We start from the raw sequence: 20,805 nt of genomic DNA, 5'->3' as shown, positions 1-20,805 counted from the left end.
ATTGGAGCTCTCCGCGCGCGCGCGCAGTGCATCGTTTAGGTGAAAAATCATTAGCCATCGTATTACGACGAAATAATGATAAAGCGACATTAAATCACGACTTTCCTCACGTAATTACTTTTGTGGAAATAATGACGTTAAGGGCTTTCATGTGTCCATGAATCATGAGCCTGTGTGTCGTCTAACTACGCAAGAATTCAAACAATCAACATTCCCTTTCTCTCATACCAGTCGAGCAGGGTATGAAAATAATTGTTTGATTTCGCTCCATGAATCTAACCACGATTCACTGACTTACGAATGATCTCAAACTTTCATCGGGTTTCACTTCATCGCATTACGAAAATGTCGGAAAGATTTTTACACAGAGAAATTTTTTTCCACCGGGAATCTGTAGGAATCTGTAAACGCAAACTCTTTCCCCATTGATTTTCAATGCTAAAACCTAAATCCTCGATTCGCAATGATTCGTCAAAATTTTCCTTTCTACCGAGATGTTCTCTGCAATGTATGGAGTGGAAAAAACGCCCTTTCTCGTCGAATAACTCGGTGTAAAATTCTATCGAGCGAGGCACGTATTAGGGGCTCTCTCTGTCTTTTGCACGGCGTTATACCTGTTATTCTCGCCCTCGGGCTGACACAGGGCATTAGGTAAGTGGTAGATAATAATAGGTTACACCCCGTTGATGGGCCGAGGAGCCCACGGTCAATCGGGCGGCGAGGAGAGGCGGGGAGTGGAGGTAAGAAAAAGATCTCTTTCTCTTTCGCTCGATGTTGGGAAGCTGTGCCGAAGCGGACCGAGAGTGTTGAGACGGGATATGCGCCACGTAAAATAGGAGTGTGTGTATGTGCATAGAGTGCGAGGAAAGGGTGAAAAAGTAAGGAAGGAGAGACAAGAGTAGGAAGGAAAATGTATATCGCGAGTGCTGATGGTCCTGGAAGCTGAGAGTAACTCTTTCTCGCGCAAGAAACAAAATATATAACTACATACATTGGGCGATGTCCATATAGAAATTTACCAAGTAAAGATGGTATAAGAAGGAGGTGAAGAAGCAATGGAAAAAGAGGATGATGAGAAATGGAAGAGTGCAAGGAAGACGATCAGCTGAGAAAAAGAAGCTAAGAGTATAGTTGAAGAAAAACAACGACAACGAGACGAAACGAAAAAAAGGAGTTGCGAAAATAGAGGAGAGGGAGCGAGACGGATAGAGTAAGTGCGAGAGAGTGTAACGGCAAAGAAATTAATAGCCATAAAATATGAATAGAAATTAGCAGGTTCGGGGTGGCGTGACGCGTTTGCTCGCTCATTTCCTTTCGGCGCGTTGAAAAACAACAAAACAACGAAATACGGTTCCCCGAGCCTGTAATTTACCCGGTTGCCGCCGACCGCGAGAGTAGAAGGCCCCGCGAACACGCTGGAGTTTGCGTCAAGGGTCTCTGCAAGAGAGAGAGAGAGAGAGAGGAGGCAAGGGAAGGATCTCTTCCATACACGCTCGCAACGAGTTCGATGAAGCTTCCTCCATCTTCTTGAGCCCTCACCAACTTATCATCTACACATACGTGATGATCTTCGCTTCTCTACCTCTCTCTTTCTCTCCACCTTGCTGCGAAGAGATTCCGAGATCTTCCACCAGGTAGCACTCGTCTTGCTAACCCCCTCGTCTCTCGCTAAACCGTTTTTTCCTTTTTTCCTTCGCTCTTCTCCCATGCATGGACCATTTACCAGCGATTGTTGAGCGTTTAGAAACGTTTTAAAATCCCCTCGATGCGCACATACTCTCTAATACTCATCGTATCTCCCGCGGCGTTGAAACGCGCGCGTGCATTTGAATATAAGCCAAAGCGTTTTACCCCGTACAAAAAAAAAAAAAGGATACGCGGCTGCGTGTCACTGCTGCTCAGCATTGAAATACTCTCATTTGTAGCTCGCGCAGTAAATTGTACGTCTCTCTTGTTTCGAGCGAAATCGACCTTGAGGCGTAAAATGTCTTCGCGAAGATTTAATTTCGCAAGGGAGACTGGAGAGAGATCAATTCGGGGAGTTGCTCGGAATTGAGAAAAAGAAAAAGAGCGTGAGAGGTACGTACGAGTGGCAGGTAATGAGTCGGTAATAACCCTAACGCCTTCATCGGTCATCATTGACTCCGACAATTTTTTCTTTCCGGAGAATCGCGCGAGAAGAGTCGAAGTTTCGTCATCTTTACCTCTTTTTTATCGACGGTGGAGAAACCACCGGCAGAAAATCTCTTCAGCGCACTTCCCTATCTTTCCTCGCGTCTAGGCGCATTCGCACAAAATCTTCTCCAAGTTTCTTCCTCTCCCTTCTCCGCGAGAGAGAGAAAGAGAGAGAGAGAGAGAGCGCTTTTGTTTTTGCGTTTTTAACAGCGGTTATTAGCTCCGTTGGCGTTGCCCGCGGCTTCCTCTCCGGCTCTTGTTCGGAGATCACTCTTCCATCTCCTCTTCGCTCATGGAAAAGGAAGGAAGCGAGTAAAGAAGAAGGGAGAAAAGACTCATCCCCTTTTTCTCACCCCAGTCACAAGGACAGAGCAGAATCCTCCTTGTCCCTCGTCCTTATCGTTATACTTTTTTCCTCTCGCTTTCGCTCTTCCTCTCGGTCTCGTGGTCCTCCCCCTCTCGCTTCTTTTCGCAAGCTCCTTTTATTTTTCACCGTTTGCCCCCCGCTCCTCGGGACTCTCTCGCTCCTGCGGTAATATGGCTCGCTAATGGGCAGAAAGAACAGGGACGAAACGCTCACCGAAACATGAAACAAGATGGAGCAAAGAGCGAGATAAAGAGAAGGAGAAAAGTGGCGGGCGAGCAAAGTCGCGGACCGCGCGGGACTCCTCTTTCGGGCTCTGCGAGAGAGTAAGAGGAGAAGAAAAAAGTGAGCGAGAAAGAAATCTGAGAGTTGGGCCATATCAGCGGAGTCGGCTACGGTAATGACAGGCCGCCCGCTCTCGGAGCTAATATAGATGAATGCCCTGCCCTTTTTGCCCTGCGGCCCGGGCGCGCGTTCGATATTATACATACCAATATGTCTGTGCATGTATATAACGCTGTGCGAGAGTGTGCGCGAGAACGAGAAGAAATTAGGGGAGAGAGAAAAATCTGTGTCTGCACGAAAGACCACAATTTATAAGGAAATAATTGTTCGAAAAATCTTGACGACGGATCATCGAGCACGATAAATGTCCTCTTCGTGTATCTCAAAACTATAAGATTGCTTGATCAACCGGTTTCACCGTTACAGTTACAGAAGAAAATCCATGTATTCGTTTTTATTATTATTTTTTTCTCATTTAGCGAAGAAGTGGACCGAGAGAAAGAAGTCATTGCAACTACGAAATGTGGCATTACGGGGTGCCAATGATCATCGCAAGGCTAAAAATAATTGAATGACCAAAATTGTTTTGGTTCAAACTACAAATTCATTCTGTCCAAAAAAAATTCAGTTTAATGAAGAAAACTCTTCCAATAACATCAATTTCTATTGAATCAATCATTTTTTTGTCTCAGTGTGTCCGAAATTCTTCATATTTTATGTTCGGAGAGATTTCGAAAAGTCTTTACACAAAGATCTACGTGAAATAAAATAGATATTGAATGGCGAGAGTCATGAAAAATTAAAGTGTAACTCGACTGGCATTATTTTGATAAATTCTTTACGAAAATAACGCGCACAAATTAACTAAAAATTCCGAGCCTCTCCCCTCGGATGGGTCGAAGGAGATTTAGTTAGAAAGAGGAGGACATTGAGAAATCTGCGATGTGGAAGATGATCGAAAGTTTGACCATAAAAAGGGGCAAGTTTTGAGGGGGTGGAAAAGGGGTTGAGGAGTATCGGGAGCATCGCTTTCATTTTTTCTCTCCCTCGCCTTCTCTCTCTCTCTCTCTTTCGTTCGATCCCAGGGGCCGGTGGGTTCTGCGTTGTGGTCCATGGATGCGGAGTGAAAGAGAGAGGAAGAAGAAAAGCATGCGAAGAGCGGAGGCCGGAGGGGCATCTATCTATCAGCGCCGGCGTGAAGTGGGCGGGAGCATGCGCGCTATTGCCGCGTAAGGCCACTCTCTCATTAACTCTGGACGCCGACGAAGCCGTGCGCAGATCTTCCTCTCTCTCTCCCTCTCTCAGTCTCCCCGCGTTCTCTTTCTTCTGGTCCTTTCTCGCAGCTTTCTTTATTCTCTTCTTCACAGCCTCTCCCTCTTTCTCTCGCTTCTGCTGCCGTTGCTGCTGCCGTTGCTGCTGCGGATTCGCGATCTTTCATCCCTCGTGCATGTACGCGCGTGAAAGATCAAGAGAGAAAAACGTATACGTGACTCTCACAAAGTCATGCGCGCATGCTCCAACGTTACGTGTTATCAGAGAGGCGGCGAGTTTTGGCTTTTAGCAAAAGCCTATCTTTCTCTCTCTCTCTCTCTCTCTCTCTCTCTTCCGTTCGCTCCTTATTCTCGTTTTATCTTTTCCTTGTGGCTAGAGTACGACTTTGAATCCCTGCAAATGTTCCACTTGCGGATAATAAGAAAGAGAGAGAAAGAGGGAATGAGAGATGATCTTCCGAAGGGAGACTCATCATCGAACATATTCCGATATAATTCGCACGTGCGCGAAAAAACCGCGCCCTCGACGCTTTCGAATTCTGAGCTCGCGAGTGTTTCCATGTGTTTGTGCGCATTCCAATCACTATAATAACTTTTTTCCGTATTCCATCGGGTTCATTTTATAGCAAATTATTATCCAACTAACAATCGCACTCCTCCTTCGTTGATGATTGTTTCGATTCGCATAATTTAACGAATTCACTACTGGTAAGAGTAGTTTTATTCGGTGTTCAGTTTTTTCATTGAACACACGTGTGTTGAGATCCTCGCCAATTAGCAATTATTTGTCCCACGACTGTTTGATCTTCTTTGAGTTGTTATTTGTGTTTTTGTTTTCGGTTGCGCGAATATTTAAGGTGATAGGGGCGATGTGATGCGATGAGGGGGGGTCCGACGAATTCAATTTGACTGAAAACAATTTACATACATAATACAAAACAATTTCTCCTTTCGACAACAAGAACCCGATAACTTGAACGAGAGACTCGTTTTCGGGGAAGAAATTAGAGATTGAATTAAAAATAAACAATTTATATATCAATAATTTAATTTAAATTCTGACCCAAATACGTCGTTTCGCGTTATTTTATTCGTCAAGAGCCAGGGAAGCGGGGGAATAAGGAGCCAAATTTGCTTGGATTTTTTATTATACGCACGGAGAAAGTGAAAGACGACAGGGATTACCTGATGATGGGAACTTCTCTCGCCAGCCTCGAATGTGTACCGCATTATATACAATGAATATATAGTTATATTCGTGTGTGTGTACGTATATAAACTCGCGTGTTCTTCTCGACTTTTTCGAGCCGGGTTATAATAAAGGGACAGGTGTTGATTTGTAGGAGGTGGGCCACAATTTCTTTCTTTCTCTCTCTCTCTTTTCTCATTCGATGATGCGTTGGGGCGTTATAAGCTTTTCGTCGGGTATCGCTAGTGCCCGATTCTATATACACACGATGATTCGAGGATCAAGCATACGTGTGTGTCTACTAAAAGTATATATTTTATAGCTGCGGATTCGTTCGTGGACGCGAATAAGAAATCATCCCGTGAGATACAACAACGAGAACCCAAAAAAAGGGCCTCCGATGGGTCTGTGCCTCATCGTTGATGAGTGACCGAAATCTTTTTCCAAAGATTATAAACGTTTATGTATATACATATATGTACGAAATATGGGATTAAAAAAGACAAAGTGCTGTGGTCGGAAATGAAAGAACAAAAATTTAACTCGCAGACAGGTGTTTTGACACCCTTTTCGAGAGTGCGCTTACGCATAGGGGGTTGAATATCGAAAATGGATCAGCTTTCTCCCATCATTGTTTGACGTTCGAGATGAGAGATCGTAACAAACGCATCGAATTTTTTCAAGTTATGCTTCCTACGGCAGATGCACCAGGAAAATTTATTTTTCTTTTCAATACACTTATGACTAGTCATATTTTTTTCCCGATGGCATTCGACGAATAATTGTTCTACTCGGATCCTGCAACCAAAAAATCCAGAGCACGAATTTCTGAATGACCAATTGTAGCAAATAAAAACATTTTTCTGTAGTCACGAAATGTTGAAAATTGCCTTCTGTCTCGTTCGAAGAATTGCTATTCGGGAACCATGCAGTGTCACAGTCTCAGGTATATATGTGGAGATATATATATACATATATACAAGTGTTCATGGCAATATCGAATCGGGACTGGGACAGCACGTACCCTCGCGATAATTGGAGTCCCGGATCAAATTACTTCGTTGGGGCGAGCCTCGACGAGTTTTAGGACAAATCTCTCCGAAGAATATACATATGGAGGCATTTATGTGCGAGCGCGTGTACGTATTGGAGTCGAAAAAACCCTCCTCTAATATCTTCAAGGTCGCGAGATTCAACGATATTATGGGAATTATTTCGTATTCGTTATTCCACAAATTTCCATGCCTCTGATGCTTCGCAAAACATTTTATTCTCATTTTTATGTCGATATAACCTTTTTCTGTCAGTTGCCATAAAAAAATGACACTTTTCAGATTAATTAATAACGAATATTTATTATTCAAACGTTGTTACGATAAACTGGAATTCGTGCTGTGAATGTCAGTTAATTGAACATTCAATCGTGACAACGTCGAGACAGGCTTGTCATCAGCTCCGTCTACTACGATCGTAAAGGAGAAAAACAACAAATTCGTAGTTTTTAACGCGTCGATGCATAAAAATGAGTAGGACGCCGTTCGCTCTTTTCTGGAACGTGGGTAACTCGTTATTTTTTCATTTCATTACACTTTAACCGTAATCCAAAGAACGACTTGAACGAGCTGGAATTTATTGAGGTGCAGCTTTTGCGTTCACGTTATTTTTATTTGAAGAACGAGAAAAAAAGAACTGCGAAAAAGGGAGAGGGGCGCTTGTCCAGGCGTCGTTAGAACGAGAGAGAGAGAGAGAGAGAGAGAGAAATGGGCTACCGATAAGCGATTAATTTATCAGAACAGTCGCGAAATAATATACATATATAGGCATCCGTATATATTTAAGTATACATAGCTATGTCTTCCTGGATTAATAACGGTATACAGTCAATCCGCTGACAGATATATTGCGATATGACGCTGTGCCACACGCTACTGTGGCTGGCCACGCTATCTTATCCTGCGTGCACATTATTCCTCTCTCTTACTCTCTTTCTCTCACTCGCTTTACAAGTTTCCGAGTGAAGTCGCCGTAAGATCTCTCGCGTGATCGCGTTGATGAGGAGCGAGAGAGAGAGAGAGAGAGAGGGAAGGGAAGAAAGCGCCGAAAACCGAATGTCTATAATATCTACAATCATATTTGGATGTGTATGTTATGTGGATTTTAATGCGATCGTATATAGATCCACTTAAAATGAAATACATTGCGATAGGAGTGCTCGAAGACAGCAGCAGGTGCTGCATCTACTAATATAACTTGTGAGAATACGAACACGTGTTTCTTTCTTTAATCGCTTACACGATAAGCGAGCCTTTTTATAATTATTGTTCAACACAAATTTAATATCGTTTAGATTATCGGTGAGTATGTTTGAGCGAGGAATTAAAGGGATCGCGAATCCGCGCTCGATCCAGTTCTGTTATTTATTCAACGACTAATCTGATGTTTACTCACCGATCGAAATCCGTTAGTCTCGACGAGTCCCGGAAACCTTTGGCGAATGGATTACTGTCGATCTTCAATTTGGTGATCTGTAAAAAGAGAAAAAATTCATAAAATAAAGAAATTCGAATTTTTTTGGGAATTCGAATTTACAAATATTCTACTTACCAACTGATTCTGGTAAGCGGTTACAGCCGTGAATATCGCTTCGGGAAATATGAAAGTTTTGTGTTCTTCTTTGCTGAGATCACTGATATGGTGTCCCTTGTCGTCCTCGTGACTCCGGAGTTTCACAAGGTGTATTCGTGGCTGATATCGATGCATCGAGTTTAAGACTATCTGCAACGATGGATCGAGAAAAAAAAATTGCGATTATAATTGATAAAAAAAAAAAAGCATTAAAGGAGAAAGAAAAAAACGCTGCATCAGTTTCAAGACAAATTGTCAAGTTTTTTCAAGATCGGACGAGTTGTATCGATAATTAATTTATGAGCTGCACGCATTATGTTCTTATGCGTTTTACGAGATCGATGATTAATGGGATAATTAAATGTCTCGGTAAGAGGCGAGCACAGCGGGTAGCTTTTGCCTCGTCCTTGGACTGTTGTAAAACGTTCGATTCACCGTATTGATGAGCGATTATCTGTCGATGTCAACGGGCACAAGTGACCGATAAAAATGAGCCCCGCGTTACAGGACGTGAAAAAGAGTTTTATTTGCGTCGAATAATAATGAGATGGCGATTTTTTTTTATCAAGTTTGGAAAAAAAATCTGAAAAAACCCGAAAATTCGTCAACAATGTGAGTTATTGTCAAATGATAATACGATAACAGGAATAATAATAATAATGACACTTTTGTACGGTGCATCGAGTCGCGTGAGCCGAGTTTACCGTACCAACGGCAATGTGAGCAAGAGAGAGGGAGAGAGTAAATGTTGTACGCGCTTTTATACATACAGAAACGATGAAACACGCGATCGACCGATAATGTGCCAAGTTCGCTCTCGTTATATCGATTTCCCGTCCGAAGCGACGATGCTGCTCTCGCAGCGCGACAGAACAAAAGCGAAACTCCTCGTTTATAAATCCGCGTGTGTATAAAATCGGTTTATAACGTGGATATTTTTCATACGCTATTCGTGCTGCCGTGAGCATGAGTGCACAATTTAAAAGAGGTGATTTGTACAAACGAACTCGGAAAAATCATGTGTGCAGTGTAATTAGCAAAAAAACAAAAAACCGTTGTCGAAGACAAAAAAATGTTTCTCAACAATTTTGTTTCGAAGCTGATAAATAAAATTGTCAAGGGGATAATTTTGAGGGAATACGAAATTGAGAGGGTTGAAAAAGACTCGGCTCTTTTGTTGTCAGCTGTGAGTTATTTATTCGGCAGCAAATAAGAAAAAAGTAAAGCGAGCATCGGAAAAAATAGTGTAATATATGGTAGGACGCGTGAAATTATCGGTAATATGAAATATGGGAGCGGCTGCGTGATGCCTACCGTCCGTGTTACGTACCCACATTAAAAAATAAATTTATATATTTATATTATAATGTATAGGCGGTTATATATGTGTATGCATAGTCGCGACTGTTGAAACTTTTAACGGACGCAGGTGGCCCACAGTCTTGAGGCCTGGACGACGGAGACGAAGACGAGAATGTCCTGCAACTCGCAAGTTCTTCGTCTCGTTGGATGTATCGAGGTGGTAGCGGTAGTTGTAGATGTACCTTGTGCTTGCTCGCACGCCATACACCTCGTTTACATATGTAAGTGCCTCGGAGAACGAGAAGAAGGTAGGAAAGAACAAGTCAGAGGAAGCAGAGGGAGAGAAATAAAGAAGGCAAAGGAGGAAGGACCTTCTAACGCATAAAGCCCTCGCTCGTCGAGCCTTCGGCATCTGATAAACCTGTCGTGGCTATCTTTAATTCGATGACTTACTCCGTCGTGAGCATCCGCCGAGATATCGGCAAATAAATGAGAAGTAGGAGGAGCACCACGGCCGTACGCGTTTCCCGAATTCGCACGGGAATCCACCTATGCACCTCTTTCGCTATGTTTATAAATGTATTTATTTTTACACGCATACAGGGTGTCGTCTCGAAGGAAATAATACATTTCACAACAGCCGATTATTCCTAGTTCAATTTGGAAAGGAGCTTTTAAGGTCGTGTGCTGGGGCCAGGAAGAAACGATGTCACCGAGATGAAATTTTTTGTTAACGTTCGTGACCCCACTAACAATCAAACTGTCAAATTTCAAAACGATCCACAGTACAGATATTTAGAAAATAAATCGCAAAGTCGGACTACTTGGTGTGCTCATCGCATTGTGCGTTTATGGAAATGTTCCGAACATTTTTCAGTACATTATACAGAGTTATTAATGATTATAATCGCAAATTTTCCCAAATATTGAGCACACGAAATGTAAGGCTTCGGAATCATGGCCACAGCGTATAGCGACACAAGCGCTCCCTACTTCAGCGAAAAAAAAGTGTCGAGAAACAAACACTTCGACTTTGAGGTCAAAGGAACGAGGCGCGTATATGATAGCTGTGCGACACTGCTGCCAACCTAAGCGTATTATCATGGGTTATTATTTACGTTGTTGCCAGTTCGTCTTGCAATAATTGATCTATAACAAATTACCGAAAATAATGCCATAAACTAATAGAAATAATTCCTGTAACCATAACTTTGTCAAAAATGCATATTCTTTAAACTGAGGTGGATTTTTTCCTCGAAAAATTACATCAAATACGACGATAATTTAATGACAAACAGTTGGTTCTGTGCATAAGCATAGGGCGCCCCCTTCGCGCTTCACCCCCGACGGCTAGACCCAACAACAACCTTAAAAGCTTTATTTCATTGTAAAGGGGCTAATTGAATTCAATTCAGAAAGAATATTTTATCAATAAGTTTCTTTTTCTTTCTTGCTGTTCGGCGTTTCAGCTCCGTATCGCGAAGTTCTGTTGTTCGTAAAATGCTAATGGATTTTTTTAATTTATTGAGAACACGGAAAAAATTAAACGGTACAATATTTAGCGTGCAATCGACTGTAAAATTTTAAAACTTCACTGAATTTTCAGTTTTTATAATAATAAATATTGCAGATAGGACCGCAAAATTTACTAAATACTACGGTAAAAGTTCCTAATTTGAAGAATGAATATTTAATTTATAGGAAAATTCAATGTTGTCCCATAATAATATCATGAATTGCAGCTCGTCACTGCACTGTCGGTACTCACGGTAATTTTTCAAATTGAATTCTCTTCGTGAATTTTCTTTCTATTTACTATTGCGACACCCTGTATGTAAATTCATAAAAGTACACTCGCACGCTAGCGCCGAAACTAATGTCATCGCGCGCATAATTAAAGAACGTCTGCCGGCACATCCGCTGCGTGCAACATTGTTTCTCATCGCGTACAAGCAAACGCTTGTCCGGCAATTGTGAATTACGATAACAAATATGTGGTTTTGTAAATTTAATAGACGCATGAAGTTCGAGCCACGAAACTGCTGAATCATCACGACGAAAAGTGCGAGGTTCTTTAAACCAACTCGACTGTTTTACTTTTATTTCGTTGATTACGTTTTTCGTTCGCTAATTGAGCAAAAAGAAATGGGCCTGTCCGGCAAAGACTTGCGGGCGTTTTTATTGGTTCGTTATCGTGCGCGGTACGGAGGTAATTTGTGCACCGAGCAACGAGAGATAGGCGCTGAACGAAAACGTATAAAAAAATGTTTTCCTTTGCAATAATCGGTTCTTTCTTTTTCGCTCTCCTTCCCCCCGCCCCTTTCGCTCGCTCTCTCTCTTTCTACTGACCCAGAGTCGCGTCACGAAATCGGTAAGATCGCATGCAAATGTCGCGATTGTAAAACACGTATTACATTTTCATTTACATGGGCAATAACGCGATAATATTCAGGCCAAAGTTTTTTTCATATATTTATATATATATGTATATTGAGAGGCAAAAAAAATTGTTTGAAATGTGAGTACGAAGATCGATGAGTGCGCGAAGCATGAATGTTATCATTAATCTTAATGGTAATTATAAAATAGAACTGGGAAGATACGATGATGATTCAAGAATCGACATCATAATTATGAAAAAAAAAATTATTCGCGGATGAAACGTTTTCAAATTTTTCTCCCCTTAATCTATTTATTTAAGGCACTCCTTGCTTTGGACAAAGCCGGTTTTCGAGTAAAAAATAATTTCGCTTTCGAGAGGATAACTAATTAATGCACGTTAATTATTTCCGAATAATAATTAATACGAACTCTCAATTAAATCGATATTAATTAATCCTGAAAAAAATTGGGAATGGCACAGGCGCGAGCGACAAACTTAAAGTATTTGTGAATCTCTCGCATCAATCAACAAGCGGGGCACGTCCCAATAATTAAATTGATCAAAATAGTCGAGTTTTTAGATTCGAAGATGAAAGTCCTCATACTTTATGACCCTCGTACACACGCACGCGCACACACACACACACACACTGAGATACTTTAATTTTTGAAATATGCTACCGAACACAAGAACGTGTGTTTTCGATAACGAAAATAGTAAAGTTAAATACATGCATATGTATGTTTTCCCGTTCTCTCTCCCTCTCACCCGCTCAACGGTCTTTCTCATTCTTTTTCCTTAACGTCGAAGCCTAAAGTTTTAGGTTTCCCGTTGCTCCTCAATTTGCATGTGGCGATTTATCAAACAACGCGCCATCCGTGTAATACACGTTGATAGCGACATTACACGGGCGATTTATGGCCGGCGCTCCCACTCTTTCTCTCTTTCTCCTGGAACATACTCGTACATACAAAAGTGTGTATATACAAACGTATATATATATAAATTTCGAAAAATTTGTCTCTCGTATTTTTTCCTCGAGGGTATTTCGACTGGTTGACTACTGCTGGTCTAGTAGCCGCTCTCACGTACACGCAATTGTGTTAACGTTGGATACGAGTGAGCGTAAGTCGAGGGACCAGTTGAGAAAAGGAGAAAAAGAGGAGGACGAGGAAAGAGACGACAGGATCGATCGACGAGCGGGTCTCAACGCGGTTGCTACCGGTTATATAATTAGTCGGATCTCACTTTATAATAGCCAAGAAGGAAGGTATATACGTGTGTAAAGCTACGTGTATAAATACGAGCGAGAAAAAAGGAACGATATAGAGAAGAGAAAGGTGAAAATATTTTCAAGGATTAGCCCGACTTGTTGCGCGGCGCGGATACTTGGAGAAAAAATGAAGAATTAAAGAAAACAAAAAAGCAGAGCCGTGAGGAAGGGGAGAAAAAAGGAAGATGATCTCTTCTCGTCGTTACACGATCTTCTCGTCGCGGAGACGCCATAGCGAATGAATCCGGGCCTATATAAGTAATTCGCAGGCACAATACCGATAATTAATGCGAGTTTGTAAATGAGAATAATAAGAGAGGGAAAGAAGAAGAAGCAGAAGAAGAAGAAGGAGGGAGACGAGGAAGAAAAAGGAAACGTTGAAAAATCGGCGGGGAAATATTGCATTGATTTAATTGAACGTGTGTGTCCACAGCGTACGAATGAGGGGAGGATAAAATTTCCTCGTCGTCGCTTCAAATTTTTTGCAAATATATATGCGGCTGCATACGTGTGTATGTGTGTGTGAGTAACGTATAGAATTCTGGTGAAAAAACGAGGGGCTCGTGTATAGTATAATAATTGAGCGAGACCGCCGTGAGCCCCGAAGAGAAGCTACGACGATGATCATCGTCGTCGTCGTCGTCGTCGTTGTCCCGAGTCTGTGCGACTCAACTTCTCTCCTTCTCTCTCATCCTCTTTTTCGATCGCTCACACATTTACATGAGCCCTCGTCGAGGCGAGCCGAGGTGTCCGGTGCCACTTCATTGATTACGACGTGATTTCGAATTCGCCCCCTTCGTAAAGTCTTCTACCACGGGATATCTACAGGCTTTTTCATAGACAGTTAATTAAATGTTTGCTCAATTTCTGTTCTCGAATCAGCGAAACTCTCACTTTCAAACAATTAATTTAAACTCATTTTCAAAGAAGATGTAATCCGTAGGATAGTCCGATTGAACGATTCGGTGTAAAAATTATTATGACTTACATCAACCGAGCGGATAAACGTTATTTGAATAATATCCCGTTAGGGTGGTCCATGAAATTTTCGTTTTTCAGCCATGAGAAATTTTCTACCAACTTTTTTCAACTGTCCGAGTTCTCAAGTACTTTGTCAAGGGATTTGGAGCGTGAATAAATTTTTTTCATCATTTAAACTGAGAAGATTTAGAATGGTGTAATAATAAATCAGTAGGTTTTGGTATTTCGGAGAGAGCTTGTTAGTGTTGATTTTGGACCACCGTGTAGGGCGACAGTGTGCGGGACTCTCTCGTAGCACAGGCGGGGGTCTTATAATATCGCGTCATACGAAACGATGAAATAGTGGCCGTAGCAAAGGAATGTGTTCTCTACCACTTGAGTCGTCGAGTTGAGAGTTGACTGGCGTTGCTTGCGTGCTTCTATATTTTTCCCCTTTCCTCCCCTCCTCTCTTCTTCTCTCTTTCTAACACACATAAACTTTTTTTCAACGGCAACACCACGAGACACGACTGCTTACCTCTTCTTCTGCCACACGATCTCGCTCCTGCTCATTCACACTCTTTTCTACGCACACTTTTCGTCGAATTTCTTTCTTTTTATTTCATCATCGTCTTCTCTCTCCGTTCTCCGTTTCTCTTATTTTTTTCGTCCCTAACGCACGAGCCTGCCAGAAGAGAACCAAATCTCCATGAGCACAAGTGTTTCTGACTTCTCTCGTAAGTGGAAACCTCCGGCTTATAAGGTATAACGCTATTTCTGAGGGTGTTAAAAGTACCGGTGCACGTATACGCGATACGTCATCCAATCTTTCTAATAAATTCCCGATCAACTCTCAATTTCATGGATTCGCCTCATAAATTTATTCGAAAATCAGTTATAACCAATCGTACAACCTTTACGAGCTTGTTCGGCTTTTATTTATTACCATTATCTTGAATTATTCGTCAAACTATCATTTAGACATTTTTTCCATCATTTTTTCTTTCGCACTCGGTTTAGTGCGAGCGAATCAATGCGAAGGATTTTCATTCCAATATCGACGGGAACTTGGAAATTTTATATCGCACGTTACTGAAAGTTGTCGCCGCATCAATTTCGTTGTTTGGCTTATAAAAAGAATCAAGTTGCCGGAAATAAATAGGAAGGAATTTCTCTGTATATGCTCTGAAAAAGCATTTTTGGACACCTGCTTCGGAAATTCCGATCGAAATACCTCTCATTTGTACACGATTCCGTATATAAACTAAGTAAGAACTATTTTCGTTGCGTGCAATGTACGAAATGGATACGTCAGTGGATACGTATTTAGCTAATAATATGCGTTAGGAATCAAGAGTATTTCGGAAACGAGAAAAATATTTTCTTCATTCGGCTGCTGATTATCTCGATAAAATGAAGGAAAAAAGGGGACCTTCGAATTACATCGCTCATTGATCTGGATACCGCGAGGAATACGGCGAGGAGAGAGCGGGAACGGAAGCATGGTAGTCTGCCGAAGATTCAAAAGGTTATCTCTCCTCGTATAGAAACTTTTATTTTGGTCGGTTTGTGGTGAGGCTTGGGCCAAAACGAGGCGATCATCATGACAAAAGCATGGCTGGCAAACATTCCCTCAATTTATTATCTCACGGGCATGTGCTGCCGTTGTTAGAACGATGCGAGTCTTTTTTCCCCTTTACTTCTTTACAGACAGTTTCATATTTTTCCAAATGTAAGTTTTTTTTTTTTTTTAATCCACTGTGCCCTCGTGTGCGCCTACGTTAACAGTGATCGAGCTGCTTCTGTGTTCGCCAAAGATCAGCATATAATGCTGATTCGTTCGTAGACTTCTTTTCAAAGCATTTTTTCCAATTCTTTTTCTCTCCCACTCGACGCATAAAAGTCTCTCGACTCGGGTACACACGATTTTTTCAAACCGTTCATTTCAGGCAGGTGAGAGAAATTGCGTGATAAAAAAAAGTAACCCAAACAAAGACGAGCTGAAAATGTAAACCGGTCTCGAACTATATACTCCCGAACATATATGCATATATTTATTTATCCATACATTTTCTTTTCTTTTTTTTCAATAGAATTGTGAAATTCGGAAGTTTACTTGTTTAGCTCCGGATCAAGCTCACTTTCGTCACGGAATTTTATGGGTATTCTCAAAAGAACTATTCGTGTAGCTATCGGAGACCGAGCATGTTTTATCAGTTGTTCCGACATAATGCACTCGTCTCTTGATATCTACCCTCGTTCCTATGACCAATGTCATAATAATTCTGATCCATGCCTACTCCTCCACTGGAAATGAAGAAATGTATGATGGTAAATGAGTGTTTTTTTACTTTTTGTGGGTAGTTAGAGGCTCTGCTTTAAACATATTTATACGTGTATGAATATAAAGAAGGGAAATGGCAGCAGCTCGTATATATACTTGGTCTGATAAAACTAGTTGTCCTATCACGATACGTGTCCCAGGTAATATAACTGCTCGGTTAGCGTGTTTCGATTTCTCACTTTCTTCCCTCTCTCTCTCTCCCTTAACGCAAACATATCGGAGCAGTTGTTTTTATTTCATATTACAGTACGAACCGTCCCGGTGTTATGAGAGAGAAAATAGGCAATAGAGCTAGCGATGCTCTAGGTGTGCGCGCGAGAGAGGTTTCGAAGGGACGACAGTAACGAGGAGATTGCCTTGTCATCGATCGTACGAACGAGCCAACACCAGCAGTCGCAAAAACTCTACGAGGCGGAGAGTCTGTTCTGTAGCTCGCTTTGTATACATGCATAATCGATCCCGCTGAGCATACTATTTTTTCTTTAGAAAACTCTTCTTTTATCAAACTATCGATGACGAGTTATTGACTCGAGTTATTCAGTGCTCCGAGTGCCTTTCATCGAGGTGGAGTTTCCATCGAAAAATTCATTTTAAAGTAACTCCTGTATTGCATGCTAGTCAAATGAGTGCTAAATTTTCAAAACGCTTTTAGACCAAGTTTAACGTACCGATTAAATGTATTCTTAGTGGATTTGTATTACAGCATATCTCATGAGGATGTAAAAATATTAAAAACCCTAGTTTTGCAAAACCATCAACTGATTAATGCAAATTTCCACGCTGACACATTTTCACTGGTATTTTTCAAAGAATTATCTGCGTTTTTTCATCGATTTTATTGCAACGAGTCTCATTTTGTTCGTCAACCGGTCCTCTATGAATCCACCGTGTAGTTGTTTTTTTAACTCGATCGTTTCACTGTTGCAGCTAATTGTTCATTAAGTGAAAAAACTTTTTCATTCATAATTTTTGAAGGAATGAGTTTAAAGGAAAATCTACGTGGTGAATTTGTAGAGGATCAGTTGAGGAACAAATAATGAGACTTGGTGCAATAAAATCGGTTTAAAAATACAGAAAATGTGTCATCATGGGAATTTGCATCTATCAGTTGATAGTTTTGCAAAACTATCATTTTAAATATTTTTTCACGTTAATAAGATATGCTTTAATACATATCTACTAACAATAAGTTTAATCGTTACGTTGAACTTATTGGTCTAAAATCGTTTTGAAAATTTAGCACTCATTTGACTAGCATGCAGTACAGGAGTTACCTTAATTGCCTGAATCGCACAGATCAGCATTTTTTATTTTGTCGATTGATCTGACAAGTGAAATTCCAAAGGAATGAGAGAGTTTGAACGACAGACACGATATATATTGAGGAATGTCATTAGAAAATGTTTCCCCTTACCTGGCCATGTTTATCCATGTCGTTATTCGTCAGCTTGACTTTCTCGAAAGACACAACTTGCTTTCGCAGTTGTTCTCCTGTGAAGGGTGAGTCAGGATGAGCGTAAAGTCTCGGAGCTGCCGGTGGATCGGCTTTGCCGGCGACGAGCCAGGAACTGCGATGATAAACGTATCTGTACCTCTTGTCGTCGACAGGTACGATGTCCATGAGGACTGCGTAACGTCCATCGTTACGTAGGTCGCTGAAGGACACTCGACACGTTGGAAACATCCGTCTGCAAAAGATAAAAGCAAAACTGAAGATAGTCTGAAAGATTTGAAAACAAAATTGGTCTCCGAGTGTTTCAGAGGCTCGAGGAATATCAGAGAATCGTTGGTAAATAGTTCAAGTTATTTTTTCTCATAAATATGAAGCCTATTTGACTGACTGGAGTCGAGAAAAAACCGGACGTCAGATTAAATGGGGTTATCAAAAGACAAGTGAAGGTTGACGAAAATTAAAAGGCAAAAAAGACCCGCAGCACGCACGCATAGCCACACACACACACACACACACACACACACATACACACACACAAGGACAAACAGTTTAGAAATCCGCTCGACATAACCCCAACCTCAAGAGGCCTGAATTACAATCGCACGTTTGGGGATTGTCACTTTGTCCCCTTGAAAGCCCCTTCCGTGTTCCCGATGGACTAAGAAATAAAGTATAACAATGCGTTACGCGTCCACGGGATAGCGAACTAATTTGTGCCGATACACGAACGACATACGGTAGATGGGAGCTCGATTTTATTTTCCATTATCTTTTATAATCTCATCGTTGTTGATCCGGAAAGGGTGGAGAAAAGAGAGCCCTCGCAGCCAGAAGAGAGGACAAGGACAAACGGAATAAGTACAACGCGGAGATGTTCTGTCCCACGCAGAGACGCACGAGCCGAGGAAGACCGACCGTCTGTCCGGGGCCATGCAACCGCCACAATAGATGCCCCGCGATGGCGCGTTCAAGGAACAAGCTCGTTGACGGCGAGTGCATGATTTTGAATGTCCCAACTTCTCCGGCACGCAAATTACCCCCGATCGAAAATACTTTGTCGAAACCTTCCTCAAGCTCGGAAACGTTTGATCCTGAAGAGGCGGGAAAATCGCAAAACAAGGTCAGGAGTCCCGTAGCGAAATGTCGCAAAGTTAGAACTCCTCGTCAAGAAGGACGACAGGGTTGCTCCGACGAAACTCCAACGACTTCGAACATCCAGGGAGTAAAAGAAAAAGTTGGTAAAACCTTGAAGCTCGTCTCTGCGAATTCATCTGCGGGAGGAACCGATGGACTACTCGTCAAGGTCCTCAATTTCCCTCGTTTACTGACCTCGATCGCGAACGACTGCGGGACCCTGGTGACTGATATTTCACCGATGAACAAGTGTCTCGCCGCTGGAGTCATTCTCGTTGGAGGTCAAATAGTCTTGGCTCTGATAGCTTGGGAACATCCGCTTTGTCAAGGCTTTTTTTTCGCCGAATTCTTCGGATTGGTGACTCTCGTTGTCTGGAGCGTTATCGGTTCCATACCTCTCTAAAAAATTCAGGACCTTTTTTCCTCTTCTGTAGCCTCAGTTCCGTGTGAAATAAAATTTGACCCTGACTCCTTGCAAAATAAAGTGAAGATTGACAAAAATATCTCTTGCTTCTTTCGTTCATCGGTTTCGTCTGCACGCGACAGAAAATAATCACTGGACAAAATAATAAATGCAAAAAGCGAAGAAGAAACGAAAGCAGTGCTCCAATTGGAAAACCTTAACACCGCATTAATCGACTTGACTGATGAGCTGTTGAGATACAGAAAGCGAGCGCAGGCACTCCGTTGTCTAGAGGGTAAGAGAGAAAATCGTTCGGCTAATTTCGCCGGATCCTTTGCCTACGATATATACAATGGCGGAAACTCGCTAACGTGGAAAACGGATGAAGGTGTTGCGCGAGTGTCGAACGAGGCTTCCCAAGCAGGCCAGGGAAGCGGGTCGAACGAATTAAGGAAAGCCAGAGTGTGGATATTACAGAAATGTTCCAAGAGAGAAAGAGAGAGAGAGAGAACAACTCGACAAACGATCGAGTAGCCTGGATTAGAGTTACTCGACCATTACCTCGACTAATGACTTCACCCGAGCGACGCCAGGTGGTGTCACCATCATAATTAACAGGGTTCGTCGTTGTCTCTATTCGCCTCTCGTATATTCTCGGGGGCGATCCTTCACGTTCTACACACCCTTAACATATTATCTCCGACATAGACAGCTCTCGTTCTCATTCTAATCGATTTTATTCCTCTATAAATTCAATGCTCCGACCGTTTAAGTTGAACCTTCCGTGCACGTGTATAATAATGACTTTATGTCGAAATGACATATGGTTTTAACATGAGCTAAGCAAACGATTGTCCGAGCTCTGTTACACAATGCTTAATAACCTTTTCCCAGTGACTGAAAATGATAATAATGAGACAATTACAGTGTTAACTGGACTACAAAGTGTCATGGCTGCAAGTTTTCCTGATACGGGTCGGTCAGTTGAAACAAAAGAGTAACGAGTTATTCCAGTGGAAGGAAAATTATCGTCGAATCATTATGAGTCTACCGAACACGTTTACAAAGTTAACGAGGTTCTTTCAATTCTTGTTTAGTCTTCTTTGTTCCAAATTTCTTTTCATTTCCTCTTCTTCTTATTCCAACTGCCAGGCAGAAATGTACATATTGTCCGGAGCTAAGCTTTCTTTAAGGTTCCTTTTCAAACACATGAGTGAATAACTCACGATGCTTTTTTTCATTCGCTCCTCATTCGTTTCTGGCTCGTTTGATTCGTTTGTCCTTTGTCTTCGACAACTACTCGCTGCATCGTGCGCAAGCCAACAGCTAAACAAGGGCTGTGTGCTTTTAAGCCTGAAAAGCTTCAGGGATCACATTTGAAGTTGCCATCGCGTTTTTTATCCTTCATCCTCATGTTTGTTTCAGATTCGTGTCTGTGTCCTGTGTGTTTATGTGTGTATATCTGTGGATTTAAACATGGAGCGTAATGTTGGTTGTTGGAAACGCTGATGAAGGGTTCGCGTGACGAGTTTGTGCTCCTATCCTCTGTTCTACACCGTATTACATACTCTATACTCTGCTTCGCATCCTGTCCTTCTCCTCTCGCCTGGAAAAAGAAGCGTGTTACCAAACGTGTTATTCCCT

The 20,805-nt window shown here is 41.8% G+C and overlaps 1 protein-coding gene across 1 annotated transcript in view; it reads right to left on the bottom strand.

The window, feature by feature from the left end:
- Window positions 1-20,805, bottom strand: part of LOC122411097 (T-box transcription factor TBX20-like) — a 44,520-nt gene that overhangs the window by 8,843 nt on the left and 14,872 nt on the right. Inside the window, exons 3-5 of the mRNA XM_043419638.1 lie at window positions 17,586-17,859; window positions 7,889-8,059; window positions 7,733-7,809 (exon numbers count right to left, since the gene is read on the bottom strand). Coding sequence (XP_043275573.1) covers window positions 7,733-7,809; window positions 7,889-8,059; window positions 17,586-17,859 — 522 coding nt within the window. The remainder of the gene's footprint in view (window positions 1-7,732; window positions 7,810-7,888; window positions 8,060-17,585; window positions 17,860-20,805) is intronic.

This window comes from Venturia canescens, chromosome 5, assembly GCF_019457755.1.
Source record: "Venturia canescens isolate UGA chromosome 5, ASM1945775v1, whole genome shotgun sequence".
Lineage (NCBI taxonomy): Eukaryota > Metazoa > Arthropoda > Insecta > Hymenoptera > Ichneumonidae > Venturia > Venturia canescens.
Note: the sequence above shows the minus strand (reverse complement) of the source record. Positions and strands in the feature narration are given on the sequence as shown.